A 15,353-nucleotide genomic window follows, 5' to 3' on the forward strand; every position below is an offset into this window, starting at 1 on the left:
GAACAATCCACGTAATTTTTATAGGTTTTAAAAAATAGATATATATTTTGTTCGGTGCATTCGATTTATTACAGACAGGATGAATGTTCAAAAGGGGGGTCAGGTTTCATCCCTGAAGCCTGTGCTTTTCTACTTGTGATCAAAGTGATCAGGGGTGAAATCAACTTACCTTCGCTACCTGTTGGCAAATGTGAGCGCACCTGCCACCTCTGAGCATGCGCAGGACCTTCCGTGCATGCGCAGAGAGTCAAAAACGGGATGTGATGACGTCCGGGCAGGTGGGCGGAGCCTCCCACCACCACCACTACCGGTTCACCAGCCGAATTGCACCACTGAAAGTGATAATATAATTTGTTATGGCAAAAAAGTGGCTATTCCTTACATCCTTGCTGAGTGCAACAAGCAAGTTTCCCTTCTCCTGCTGCCTCCTCTTCCTCCTTCTTTCTTCTTCTTTCTCTCTTCTTCTTCTTCTTCTTCTTCTTCTTCTTCTTCTTCTTCTTCTTCTTCTTCTTCTTCTCCTCCTTCTCCTCCTTCTCCTCCTCCTCCTTAATCTTCACTCCTTTCTTCCAACCACTGATAAAATAGATTCCATCTTTGATAGTATTCTGTATCTTCTTTCTGTTTAATTTTCAATGTCAATCTATCCATTTCTGCACAATCTAGTATCTTCTTAATTATCTCTTCATCTCGCAGTGTTTCTTCATTTTTCCAATATTGCGCGAATCTAATCCTTGCTGCTGTTACATCTAATATTAAATACATAGTTATCTAATTTTTCTGATATAAAAAGCAGTTGAGATTTAAAATCTCCATGTTTCCCTATCACATTTCCAACAGAATTTCATCTTTTGTTTTGACAGGCAAGGATTACTTCAAAGAAAAAGTCTGCAATGAATACAATGCATTGGGGGAAATGAATTTTCGCTCCATGTATGTATTTTGAAACTGGATTTATTTTTTGGAGTTCAGAATATTGACGTATACCATATTTTTCGGAATATAAGACGCACCGGAGTATAAAACGCACCAAGATTTTGAAGAGACAAATTTAAAAAAAAGTTTTTGCACTCTGCAGACTTCCCAAAAAGGGCATGAATAGCCTTTAGAAGGCTTGTAGAGTGCTCCTGGGGGAGGGGGAGGCAAAGATGAGCAAAAAGTGGCCCGTTTTTTGCAAAAATGGGCCTGGTTTTTGACCAAAAAAGAGGGCACGCATAGCCTTTAGGTGGTAGAGTAATCCTGGGGGCTGGAAGGGCAAAATTGTGCAAAAAACAGCCTGTTTTGTGCTCATTTCTGTCCTCCCCAGCCCCCAGGAGCTCTCTGAAAGCCTCCTAAAGGCTATGCACAGCCATTTTGGTGAAGGGAGGCAAAAAATGCTGTATTCAGTGTATAAGACGCACCCAGATTTTCAGCCTCTTTTTTGAGGGAAAAGGTGCGTCTTATACTCCGAAAAATACGGTACTTTACTTATTGTGCATAGAAACCAGGAGTGCCCCAAAGGATGGCATCAAAGTATAGAGAGTCCTTACGGCCACAATTGAGCCCCGAATTTCTGTGGTTAAGAAAGACAGTTGTTGAGTGGGTTTTTGCTCCGTTTTACAACCTGTCTTGCCACGCTTGTTAAGTGAATCACTGTGGTTGTGAAATGAGTAACACGGTTATTAAGTGAATCTGATGTTCCCCCCCTCCTCAGTCTGACTTTGCTTGACAGAAGGTCGCAAAAAGGGGATCAGGTGACCCTAGGACACCATCGTAAATATGAATCAGTTGCCAAGCATCTGAACTTTGATCATGTGACCGGGGGGGGGGTTCAACGGTCGTAAGTGTGTAAATGGTTATAAGTTCACGTTTTTCAGTGCTGTTGTAACTACGAATGGTGACTAAATCAGCTGCTGTGTCAAGGATTATCTGTATCAGCCAGAAATAGGAAATACAGGTCGTTCTTGACTTACGACTACTTGCTTACCAACTGTTCCAAGCTACAACAGATTCTCGCAAAGCTAGTCATGATCTGATTTTGAACTTACAACACACACACACACATACATATCATGGTCATATGATCAAATTTGGGGCAATTGGCACCCAGACTCGCCTTAATGGCTATTTTGCAGTCAAAGACCATAATTTTTGATCACATTGTTTTATCAAATTTCCCTCATTTACTTCCTTATTTCAAGCAAATAAATAAATAAATAAATACTCATTGCATAAAATAAAATCACAGCGTTCCCTTAACAATTGCCACCCAAAAAATGCTGTAAAATGGGGTCCGGTCACATAAGTGACCTGTCAGGGTGCCAAAAAACACCCCCAACTAAATAAAACTCCCAAGGCTTGTGTTTCCTCAAAGTCCCACTTCATTAGAGGTGTCATGTTGGCACATCTGGGAAAACCCAAATCTGAAAACTTCCAGGTTTTCCCAGCCAGTTGAAACGTCAAGATCCTGCCCTCACACCCACAAGCCCATCACATGGCCCAATCTTCCATTGCCACAAAGGCAGATTCCTCCCATCCCGATCCGTCCAGGTGCGGAGATAAAGATGACCTTGGCTTTCTAAGAAGAATGTTATTATGGCTACATATCACCCAACCCCTCCCATTTCCCCACAATAGAAAATGAATAGTAGAAAATGTGGCAGGGCCTGAAGTCCAAAAGAAAAGATGGCTTGCAGGCATGACATGGCCCACTTAACAACGGCAATGATTTACAATCATCATTCCAGGCTCAATGATAGTCGTAGCTTGGAGGTTGCCTGTATAGCTACGGGACAAACGGTATGCGCGAGATTCTAGACCAAGGGTGTCAAACTCAAGATGCTTAGATCTGGCCTGCGGAGCTGGCCTGGAAGCAGCAAAGGAGTGGCCCACAGTGCTTCTGCCAGTGAGAATGAAAACATGTGCGCTCCCCACAAGCTCCCTGCTTTCGCTGGCAGAGGGCTATCAAAACAAACCAAACACAAAAGGTGTTTAGCACTACTCAGGTGACCCTGAGGGCACAGATAAACCTCCAAGTGCTTCCTCTAAAAGGATGCAAAGGACCAGCGGTCTGCAAGGAGCATCAATCCTTTCCATTCCCCACCATCCAGTCAGAGCTGAAGAAGCTTCTTGGATGAGAAGCGAAACGTCTTCAAAAGAAAAACCAAAAAAGTCCACTTGCCTCCTGAAGAAAGCACCTTTGGGACAACCCTGACCTGGATGGCTAAGGATTTCCATAAGCCCTTGGAGTTGATCTATGCCGATCTGAGTGCTGATTGCCGGTGGAGAGATGCTGGAATCTTTTTGTTCTCCTTTGGGCTGGTTGTTTGCCTCTTTTGCATTGTCTGTAAACGTGGCTAATGTCTATGTGTCTGTCGATGGCCGATTTGTCAGAGGGCCAGGCTTCTTCGGCAAGCTCTATCCCTTTTTAATATGCACCTGCTCTGGAAGAAAAGCCCTCCACGGCGGTCCGGCTCTAGCTCCCCAACGCCAACAAACAGACACTTTTAAAACCAGGCGTCGAGTCACTTTTCTGTCAACTTGGCTTTTGCAGATCAATCGTCATAAACAGCAGGAAGTATTCTAATGCCACCTTTGAGCAAATCATCAGCCTCGTCAACGACATGGTCGACTTGGGCAAAAAATGTTGTGCGGCCGGAGCGGATCCAGACTGCTATGAAAACGAGGTAAAGTTCTGCATCCATCCAGGCAGATCCAGTCTTCCTCAGACCGGAGGCGATTGGGTACCAATAGGAAAAAAAAATATTTAGAATAGCGCAGGGGGAGGGGGGTGTTCCGGCAGGCAATGCGCAATGTAGCAAAAATTGTTCTGCGCATGCACAGAAGTGAAAAACAAGATAGCAGCACCTACAGAGCCGCCCAGAGAACTGGTTCGGGGGCGTAGCGGGCCTGGGTTGCTGCCGGTTCCAATGGCCCAGTTCGCCGAACCACTATCGGTTCGGTCAAATCGGTCCAAACTGGTAAGAACCCACCACTGGAATAGAGTAGAGTAGAGTAGAGTAGAGTAGAGTAGAGTAGAGTAGAGTAGAGTAGAGTAGAATAGAATGGAATAAGAATAAGAATAAGAATAAGAATAAGAATAAGAAAGAATAGAGTAGAATAGAATAGAATAGAATAGAATAGGAATAGGAATAGGAATAAGAATAAGAATAAGAATAAGAATAAGAATGAATAGAATAGGAATAGGAATAGGAATAAGAATAAGAATAAGAAAGAATAGAATAGAATAGAATAGAATAGAATAGAATAGAATAGAATAGAATAGAATAGAATAGGAATAAATGGGAATAAGAATAAGAATAGGAATAGGAAAGAATAGAATAGAATAGAATAGAATAGAATAGAATAGAATAGGAATAGGAATAGGAATAGGAATAGGAATAGGAATAGGAATAGGAATAGGAATATAATTCCAGAGTTGGAAATTCTGGAGCTTGGAGATCTTCTAGTCCAACCCCCTGCTCAGGCCGGAAACCTTAACTGATTAATTGTTTTGACTGTCAAGAAATTTCTCATTAGTTCTAGGTTGCTTCTCTCCTTGATTAGTTTCCACCCATTGCTTCTTGTCCTGAGTTTGTCTATCAGAAAGGTTGGTGGTTCGGGGGTTCAAATCCCTAGCACCGCATAACAGAGTGAGCTCCCGTGACTTTTCCCAGCTTCTGCCAACCTAGCAGTTTGAAAGCACATAAAAAATTCAAGTAGAAAAATAGGGACCACTGTGGTGGGAAGGTAACAGCGTTCCGTGCGCCTTCGGCCTTTAGTCATGCCGGCCACAAGACCACGGAGACGCCTTCGGACAGCACTGGCTCTTTGGCTTTGAAATGGAGATGAGCACTTCCCCCTAAAGTCAGGAACAACTAATATGTAGGTGCAAGTGGAACCTTTACCTTTACCTAATATCATCTAGGATTATTTACAAAGACTATCTACATGTACTCCATGTTCAAAAGAAACCTATCATTGAAAACTGGTGGAATCTCTATTTAGAGATGGGATGTGTGTGTAAAGAGACTGGTGAACCTTGCAGGAAAGAAAGCAATGCAGACCTGACACCCCCCCCCCCCCCTTTCAAAAAAATCCCTCAAACCTTTATCTGGCTCGTTCCAAGAGAATGCAGTCAGTCCGGTGAGATTCTCGTAAATAGGTTGACAGCAATAAAGAAGCAACTCTGATCAGCTCACGGTGTCGTCCTGTTCCTTTGTGCCCGACAAAAACCAATTGCTCGGAGCTAGCATGGAAGACAAGTACTGCCTTCGGGCCAGCCTGTGATGCTCCTTGAGATAGGTAGCTGGCTCCAGTGGGAAATGTGACAGGCAATTAAATGAAACTTTGCTGATAGAGAGTAGAATTGACCTCCGCTTCTGCCCCTCCAGGGAAAGTTGGGGGAATAAAGGAGAAAATGTGTAACTTGGGGTTGAAACGAAAGGTTCTTGGTTCTCTCTTAACTTGGTTAAGTTTTCTTGCAGACATTTCATGCCTCAAGCTAGGTAGTGTCTTCATAAAAGGGAATGAGGTTGGTAGAGGAGGAGGAGGAGGAGGAGGAGGAGGAGGAGGAGGAGGAGGAGGAGGAGGAGGAGGAGGAGGAGGAGGAGGAGGAGGAGGAGGACGACGACGACTGTGGGGTCCTTGGTGCTCTCTGAGTTTGGTTGTTTTCTTGCAAATTTTTCATTACTCAAATTAGATAATATCATTAATGCTAGATGGGAGTGGAAAGGGACGTGGTGGCTCAGTGGCTAAGATGCTGTGCTTATCGATCAGAAAGGTCAGCAATTCGGCAGCTCAAATCCCTAGCATCACATAACAGAGTGAGCTCCTGTTACTTCTCCCAGCTTCTGCCAACCTATCAGTTCGAAAGCACGTAAAAAATGCAAGTAGAAAAAATAGGAACCACCTTTGGTGGGAAGGTTACAGCTTTCTGTGCACCTTCGGCGTTGAGTCATGCCGGCCACATGACCACCGAGACGTCTTCGGACAGCGCTGGCTCTTCGGCTTTGAAACGGAGATGAGCAGCGCCCCCTAGAGTCGGGAACAACTAGCACATATGTGTGAGGGGAACCAACACTGTTCTATGGCTTTTAGTGAGAGACTGGCTGCTAATTGAATTTGCAAATCATTTTGCACGTTCTTGCTTACTTAGATAATACCATAAATTAGATCCATTATGAACAATGCCTTTACAAAAAAATAATAATAATAACAAAGACCTTTTTTTTCTTGCAACTATCAAAATACTTTTAAGTTTATTCCTTCCTTCCTGAAAAGGATCCAGCTGGCTTTCTATTCTTTTTTTTCTCTCAGTTTGTGATTTGCTCTGCCTCTCTGTTTGCAAACACAAGCAGTCTACTTTCAGATGAGTTATGATGGCCACTGTGTACTTTAATGCCTACTGGTTCTTCGGCTTTTTGTTTTTGCTGTGTTTAACGAGATTCTCTTTGTTGCTTTAGTCCAGGGGTGTCCAAACTTGGGAACTTTAAGACTTGTGGACTTCAACTCCCAGAATTCCCCAGCCAGCATGGCTGGCTGGGGAATTCTGGGAGTTGAAGTCCACAAGTCTTAAAGTTCCCAAGTTTGGACACCCCTGCTTTAGTCCCTCACTGGCTCTTTGGCTTTGAAACGGAGATGAGCACCGCCCCCTAGAGCAGTGGTTCTCAACCTGTGGGTCGGGACCCCTTTGGGGGTCGAACGACCCTTTCACAGAGGTCGCCTAAGAGCATCGGAAAACACATATTTTCCATGGTCTTAGGAACCGAGACAGACACCTATTTTATGGTTGGGCCACAACGTGAGGAACTGTATTAAAGGGTCGTGGCATTGGAAAGGTTGAGAACCACTGCCCTAGAGTCTGGAACAACTAGTACATATGTGCGAGGGGAAGCTTTACCTTTACCTTAGTTGAGAGTGGTGTTTGATCTCTGTTCCTATGCATGCAAACCTCACTCCCTTCTAGCACTGATGATGTTACCTAGTTGGGTCATGAAACGTCTGCAAGAGAACCAAGCTCAAAGAGCACCAAAGATGCCTCAAAATTGGATGAGGGTAATAACATACATCCCTTTCTTTCTCTGCCCCCTTCCTTCCATCTCTTACTTTCCCACCAACCCTCACCCTCCCCTCCACCAAAGTCTACTGCTTTCTCTGAAAAATCCTGCAGTCCAGATGCTCCTTTCCCAAGACACCCAGGGATCGCTGGATGCTGCACCCAAGAAGGTCTTGCTCGAAAGCTCTGCCTGGCAGCCTTGAAACACCACCCTAAGGAGTTCCCGACTTACGTGGAGCCCACCAACGAGGAAATATGTGACGCCTTCAAGAAGGACCCTCAGGGATTTGAAGAGAGGTGAGCTGCACAAAGCGTCAATTGTCTTCATTTTGTGATGAATTTCTCTACATGTCCCAAAGGTGCTTTTTTTTTCAAGAGGGAACTGGGCTTCCTTTGTTTTTTTCTTGACGACGTCTCGCTTCTTATGTAAGAAGCTTCTTCAGTTCTGACTGAATGGTGGAGAATGGAAGGATTTATATGCTTTGCAGTCATCTAGCCCTTAGTACTCTTCCTGAGAGTCAGGGAGGCCACTTGGAGATTTATCAAGTGGCCTCCGTGACGTCTTCAAGGAAAAACAAAGGTAGTCCAGTTGCCTCTTGAAAAAAGCATCTGTCAGGTTTCCAAAAGATGCCCTAATTAATTCATGAGCCTTAAGCCCAGTTTCAAAAGAAATCCAGTCATTTATTAGGAACCCCATTTCGGCAATATCCTATTGCAGTCAGATCTGACCTCATTTTATTTATGGCTGAACTTTGCCCCTGTTTCAACCCCTCCCCTCGGCCTGTGTCGTCAATCACATTCTACAACAAGGTGCAAGCCTCACAAGCCTGCTGTAGTAATCTCGGATCTGACTCTAGCTGAGGGTATGCATGGAATGCGCTCCCCCCATTTTCTCACCATGGCAACTTTATGAGTTGACAGAACTTTTGGGACAACCATGAACTAAATGACTGAAAACCTCCATAGACAATTTCTGCACATGTTGCAAATTAGTTCCAGGCCAAGAATGTTTCATCTGAAGGTGTAGCTTGGCTATCCCCATTCTTACTGTGGGAAGAATTTATAAATGTATATAACTGCGTTGGAAATATTGTTTAGGGGATCATATGTTAAATAATCCAGGTCTCCTGATCAGGTTACTGATTAGGTAAAGGTAAAGGTTCCCTTCGCACATATGTGCTAGATGTTCCTGACTCTAGGGGGCGGTGCTCATCTCCGTTTCAAAGCCGAAGAGCCAGCGCTGTCCGAAGACGTCTCCGTGGTCATGTGGCCGGCATGACTAAAGGCCGAAAGCGCACGGAGCACTGTTACCTTCCCACCAAAGGTGGTTCCTATTTTTCTACTTGCACTTTTACCTGCTTTTGAAGTGCTATATTGGCAGAAGCTGGAACAAATAACGGAAGCTCACTCCATTACGCAGCCCTAGGGATTCAAACTACTGAACTGCCGACCTTTCCGATTGGCAAGCTCAGTGTTTTAGCTACTGAGCCACTGCGCCAAATTCCTTTAAGCTCATAGCAAACATTTTAAAAAAATTAATCAAACCCTTATTTCAGACTGTAAACAAACACAAGCAAACATGCAAACCTCAATTAACACAGTGTAAACATAATTATAACACTCAGAGTTCATACGAAGAGACTCAATCCACATTGCTTGATTTAATCTATCCCATCTCTGAGGTCAGCACCAGAGGTGATATTCAGCAGGCTCTGACAGGTTCTGGAGAACCGGTAACGGAAATTTTGAGTAGTTCGGAGAACCAGTAAATGCCACCTCTGGCTGGCCCCGCCCCCATCTATTCTCTGCCTCCCGAGTCCCAGCTGATTGGAAGGAAATGGCAATTTTGCAGTATCCTTCCCCTGCCACGCCCACCAAGCCACGCCCATAGAACCGGTAGTAAAACTTTTTGAATTCCACCACTGGTTTATACATACATATGCTCACACCAGGGCAAGCTTCCCTATAAAACAATCTCTCTGTACCCTTTTCTCTGTAGCTGCCCCTAAAGGCAAAACTCTTTGCTTTTGGGAATAAATGATTCTCCTTTCTTCTGGATTTCATTTGTTGGAAGAAAAATCCTGGTCTAGTTCCAAGCCAGGAATAAAATGGAGGCTGATTGGAAAGAAAGATTCTGTTTATTGGTGAGCAGAACCAACACACACAGAGCGTGCAGTTCTGGGTCAGCTGAGCAAATGGAGTTGAGAGTGGGTGGGTTTTTAATATCGTCTTGATTCCTGGGGGGTCATGTAGGGGTCATGGCTGGCTCTATAGGCAAAAGGGGACATGCAAATCCTAGGTGTTTGTCTGAGCTAATCTTGTCAACCTTTGCTTGTTGCTTATCTGGAGTCTCTGTCTGACCCAGTCTTTCTGAATGGATTACCAAATCTGCATTTCTAAAAGCTGGCCGTCTCAGTTTCTGCTTGGGGGGCAGGGAAAGTGGGGGCTGGTTTCTGCCTCCCTAAAGACTTTTCCCCATTTCTCCTTTAGGGAAAATATTCTATCCTGCCTTTTTAATATTCCCCAAAGTATTTCATTCTGTAGGAGGGTGGGCAGGTGCTGACTTTCGACACATTTTTATTTATTCTCATGCAATCCCGGCTTGAGTTGGATCCCCAAATAATAATTCTTTTTGTTTTAATTAACATTTTTTTTATTTTTTTAACTTGAACGTATCATATTCCATTAAACAGTGTGTCATTGGGTACAAATGTCTGTACAATTACAATCAAGATTTACAATATTCATTGCATTAGTGATAATTCTCTAATCTTACAATATTAATAATCAGCATTATAACTATTCATTTCTCCCTCTTAACATATCTTCTAATGAAAACATAATATTATATTGAGTATAGTGATCTTAACAATCATATATAATCATCATCATATTGTTTACATCTCTAGCTTAACATATATTCTTCATTTTACTAGTCTCTATTTATTTCTCACTTCTATTTTTATTCTCCAACCGTCCATAAAATAACTCCCATGTCATATAATATTCCGTTTGTTCTTTCTCTTTTATAGCAAGCGTTAACCTATTCATTTCTGCACATTCTAATATTTTCCTAATCACATTCACCTCTGTAGGACTCTCATTATGTTTCCAGTTTTGTGCAAATACAATTCTAGCTGCAGTTAATACATGTATAATTAAATATGCATTTCCTTTAAATCTCGCCCAAATTATTCTTCTAACATTACTGTTTCAGTGGAATTTCTTCTGGAAATGAAAATTATAAATGGAAATGTCCCTGAGGTCTGGTGATCCCTTTTTGCTACCTTCAGACAAGAAATGAGAAAGCCAGATTCACTTTGCAACCGTGTTGCTAACTTAACAACTGCAGTAATTCACTGAACAACGGTGGCAAGAAAGGTTGTAAAATGGAGCAAAGCTCACTTAACAACAGCAATTTTAGGCTCAGTTGTGGTCATAAGTCGAGGACTACCTGTATTTACTCATCTAGTCTTCCATGCTATGCCTTTATGCTCTTCTCTTCTGATCTGTCTTCTAGGTTTTTGGTCGAGTATTCCAGTGATTATAGCTACGCTCCTCTACCAATCTTGCTGAACTCTACAAGAAATTATTTATCCGCCGTTAGAACCTGCTGTGCCAGCACACAAAATAACATCTGCTTCTTGAAAGAGGTCAGTGCATTCTTCCCCCTGCTGGTATTTATTGTTTATTGTTTAGCCCAATAAACTGTAATCATCTCACCTCCATTGCAGCCTCCCATTGCATCAGAAAACCCACGGTTAGATTTCCAAATGATTTTTCTATGTACGCTCAAGTGATCCCTTCCCCAAGAGTGCCAGGCTGATCAAAGTTGATCCAAACAATAGAATATTTTAAGGTACAGCAAAGCAAAGGTTTAAATTTTCAAGCTATCCAAATAGATAGATTAGAGATAGACAGACAGACAGACAGACAGACAAACAGACAAGTAGGTAGGTAGGTAGGTAGGTAGGTAGGTAGGTAGGTAGGTAGGTAGGCAGATCGCTAGGTAGATTGCTAGGTAGATATGTAGGTAGGTAGGTAGGTAGGTAGGTAGGTAGGTAGGTACTTACCTAGGTAGATAGAGATGATAGATAGATAGATAGATAGATAGATAGATAGATAGATAGATAGATAGATAGATAGATAGATAGATTAGAGATAGATAGATAGATTGATAGATTGATAGATTGATAGATTGATAGATTGATTGATTATTGGTAGGTAGGTAGGTAGGTAGGTAGGTAGGTAGGTAGGTAGGTAGAGATAGGTAGGTAGGTAGGTAGGTAGGTAGGTAGATCGCTAGGTAGGTAGATAGGTAGATACCTACCTAGGTAGATAGAGATAGATGATAGATGATAGATAGATAGATAGATAGATAGATAGATAGATAGATAGATAGATAGATAGATAGATAGATAGATGATAGATAGATGATAGATAGATAGAAAGATAATTGGTAGGTAGGTGGGTGGGTGGCTGGGTGAATGGATGGATGGATGGATGGATGGATGGATGGATGGATAGATGGATAGATGGATGGATGGATGGATGGATGAACGGACAGACAGATAGACAATGACCTGGTCCTAGACATAGACATAGACATAAATATAGATGATAAGGTTCACCAGCATATTCACCTCCCACTTGGGAGGTTGAGTGTTCAATCCTAAGTAGCTGCAGATGTTTCTCTCTCTGGGTGCAAAGAAAAAATATCTGCTGCAAACTCCAAGTGGCATCAGGAAAGGCATCCGGCTAGAAAACGCTCAGCTCCATCCAGTCACTCCAACTCTATCCTGAATTAAGGAATTACAGGGTCATAAAAAGGGATTTTTAAAAATCCTATCCAATGAATGTATTATTTCCAAGCTTTAGCCAGAGTTTTAAGAAAGTATCCCGGATCTGATCATGGTTACTCAGCTCTGTGCCTTCGATCAGGAATCCCAGATCAAAATCCCTGTCTGTTAAATGGAATAAAAAGTATTGTTGGCCTAGCAGATTAGCTGATGCTCTATTGATTTTGAGGGAAGCCCATATAAAGTAATGGTGAAGTTTGAAGTCTTTCCCTACTGGTTCTGTGGTCGTGGTTTGGTGGGCATGGTTTGGTGGGGAGGAGGGGCAGTGTAATGTGACTGGCTGGGCGTGGCCAACTTTTTAAAAACTTTTTTTTAGCATTTTTAAACTACCAGTTCTCCTGAACCAGTGGCATTTTTACTACCGGTTCGGGCCGGTTCATTTCATCCCTGATATAAAGTACCGTATTTTTCGGAGTATAAGACGCACCTTTTTCCCTCAAAAGAGGGTGAAAATCTGGGTGCGTCTTATACACTGAATACAGCACTTTTGGTCTACCGAAACCCCACCCCCTTCGCAAAAATGGATGTGCAGAAGGTTTGGGAGGCTTGCAAAATGCTCCTGGAGGCTGGGGAGGACAGAAAAGAGCTAAAAACGGGGTGTTTTGCCCCCCTCCCCAGCCCCCAGGAGCACTCTAAAAGCCTCCCAAAGCCTCTGCATGCCCTTTTTGTTTTGTTTTGTTTTTTACAAAAGATGAGGCATGCAGAGGGTTCGGGAGGCCTGCAGAGTGCCAAAACGTTTTTTTTTTAAATTTGCCTCTTCAAAATCATGGTGCGTCCTATACTCCGGTGCGTCTTATACTCCGAAAAATACAGTACATGTGTGATCTCCGCCTGACCATTTTCAATTCCTTTTCTTTTGCAGAGGTTGCAACACAAGCCTACCCAAACACTTACCCATCTGTCAAACAAAGCCTGCGCTCTCTACGCCTTGCTTGGGAAAAATAAAACAACAGTCAGGTAGAGTGGAAACCCTTTTGTCTCATATATCCACGCCCGGTCAGAAGGATAAAGTTTTAGTGATTGAAATTCACAACTGAGTCATGAAAGATTCAGCTGGTTACCGTCTCTACATATACATCTTTCCATTTTGATTATGTGCCACCAAGTGACTCTTAGTGACCCCATATGTAGATTTATTTTTCCTCTATGAATCTTTCGATTTCTATTCAACGCAACATGGCACTGCACTGAAAACGCCATTGTTTGTTTTTTTCTCTTTCTTCTTCTCCACTTCTCTCTCCTTCTCCTCTTTCTCCTCCTCCATCTCTTTCTCCTTCTCCCTATTCTCCTTCTCCTTTTCCTCCATCTTCTCTTTCTCCTCCTTCTCATTCTCCTCTTCCTCCATCTTCTCCAGTTCCTCCATCTCCTCCATCATTCCCAACTCTTCTATCTCATCCACCTCAAAATAACTTTCCCTCTCCCTTTCAAGAGAGTTGAAAGGGACCTGGGGGGGGGGTCTTCTAATCCAATTTTTGCATAGGTAGGAGACCATATACCCAGGGGTGGGATTCAAAAAATTTAACAATTGGATCTCTGCCCGGTTGCTGTGTGGGCACAGCCATGGTTGACGTAGCCTGCTTGGCCTCCTGCACCATTGGGGGGAGGAACATTTGTCCTCCTGAGACTCCGGAGGCTTTTCTCGAGCCTCAGGGAGGGCAAAAACAGTCTTCCCTGGGCTCCAGACACTCTCCGGAGGCCAGAAATGAGCCTGTTTCCAGACTTCTGGAACTTCCGAGAGGGCTATTTTTCACCCTCCTGGCATTCAAAACGGGCTGTGTGGAGACTCCTGGGAGGGGAGGGGAGGGGAGGGGAAGGTGGTGCCAGCTACTGGTTTGGAGAACCAGATGTAAAATTATCATCTAGTTCGCTTGAACCAGTCCGAAACGTCTGAATCCAACCCCTGCCTATACCATTCTGGATAAATCAGTTTCAGTTTCAGTTTATTAAATTTATAAACCGTGCCCTCTCCCCGAGGGGACTCGGGGCGGTGTACAGACAGAAATAAAATATACACTAAACAACAAAAATACAAAACCCCAGACAAACAAATTAAGCACAAGTCTGTACAATAGTCATAAATTAACTAATGATTAAAACCAATTAAAACCAATTAAAATACCCCAGAATTTAAAATTTTAAAACACCAGCCAGGAAGGTCGGGATTAGATCATGATTGTAATTGTGATTGGGCCAGGCCAGCTAATTGGAACAGGTGGGTCTTGAGTTTCTTACGGAAGGAGCGGAGATCAGCAGTAATTCTAATATCGGGGGGGAGGTCGTTCCAGAGGGTCGGGCCCGTCACAGAGAAGGCCCTACTCCTGGGCACCGCCTGCCCGCATTGCTTAGCGGATGGTACCCGGAGGAGTCCCTCTCTGTGAGAGCGAATTGGTCGCAGGGATGTGTGGGGTAGGATGCGATCCCGCAAATAACTAGGTCAAATGACTCTCCAATCTCTTCATTAAAATCTCCAGTGTTGGACCATCCACAGCTTCTCAAGGCAACCATTCCACTGATTATTTAAAAGGAAGACAAGAAAAGAAATGACATTCTACAAATCTACAATCCAATCTTTGGCTTGGAAGCATGTTACCTGTCCAAAAAAACATGGTCAAATCGAGTTAGCAAGGAATCCTACAAAAGGAATTGATGGCAGCAATCACATAGGTGCATGGGTTTTTTGGTTAGAGGTCAGACCCAACTGGAACAATCATTTTGGGGAAGGGAAATTTTATTTTAGCAGATTAAATTTAGGTGCCTATCACATGCTCTCCAAATCTCAGCTAGGCTCAAAGGCCTGCTAGAATTCAAGAATTTCTTGCTTTTCCTTTCGTTATTGACTTCCAGTTCATTGCCTAGCAGCCTAAATGCTACATCAATTCAACAGCCACAACAGGGAAGAGGATTACAAATAGCTACCACTGCGCACTGCTGCAGAGGTGTCCAACCTTGGCCACTTTAAGACCTGTGGACTTCAATTCCCAGAATTCCCAGCCATCAGTGGGGAATCCTGGGAGTTGAAGTCCACAGGTCTTAAAGTAGCCAAGGTTGGACACCTACAGCATCCAAAATACTTAGGAAAGACAGGAGTTTTTGTTGTGGCCCGCCAGCGGCCAGCAGAGCTGGCAGTAGATTCGGACAGTGAGGAGGTTGGGGAGGAGCATGGGCCAGTCCTGGAGTCTGGGGAAGGCTCAGACGAGGGCTCTGCATCGGAGGCAGAGAAGGACGTCTGGCAGTTCTCAGCTGCCTTCGGAGCTTGACAGCAGTGAGGCAGAGGAACAGCTGGAGCCTCTTCCCAATGTGCGCATGCGCAGAGCTGCCAGCGGAAAAGAACAGCTAAGAAATCAGGGTCGGCTTGGGAGTAGAGCCACAGGTGGAAGGGGATTGGCCCCTCCCATAGGAAATAAAAAAGGAGCAAAAGGTAAGTGGGCTTTTTCAGGAAACAATTCGTTCGTTCGGTCATT

General features: G+C 43.6%; 1 protein-coding gene across 2 annotated transcripts in view; it reads left to right on the plus strand.

Moving 5' to 3' along the window:
* GC (GC vitamin D binding protein) overlaps positions 1-15,353 on the plus strand; it is a 48,023-nt gene that overhangs the window by 16,919 nt on the left and 15,751 nt on the right. For both annotated transcript variants that reach the window (XM_081960412.1, XM_081960411.1), the window contains exons 2-6: positions 861-930; positions 3,530-3,662; positions 7,119-7,330; positions 10,554-10,686; positions 12,755-12,849. In XM_081960412.1, coding sequence (XP_081816538.1) covers positions 861-930; positions 3,530-3,662; positions 7,119-7,330; positions 10,554-10,686; positions 12,755-12,849 — 643 coding nt within the window. The remainder of the gene's footprint in view (positions 1-860; positions 931-3,529; positions 3,663-7,118; positions 7,331-10,553; positions 10,687-12,754; positions 12,850-15,353) is intronic.

The sequence above is a fragment of the Natrix helvetica genome (assembly GCF_964273705.1).
Source record: "Natrix helvetica genome assembly, chromosome: 7".
NCBI classification, from domain to species: Eukaryota; Metazoa; Chordata; class Lepidosauria; order Squamata; family Natricidae; genus Natrix; species Natrix helvetica.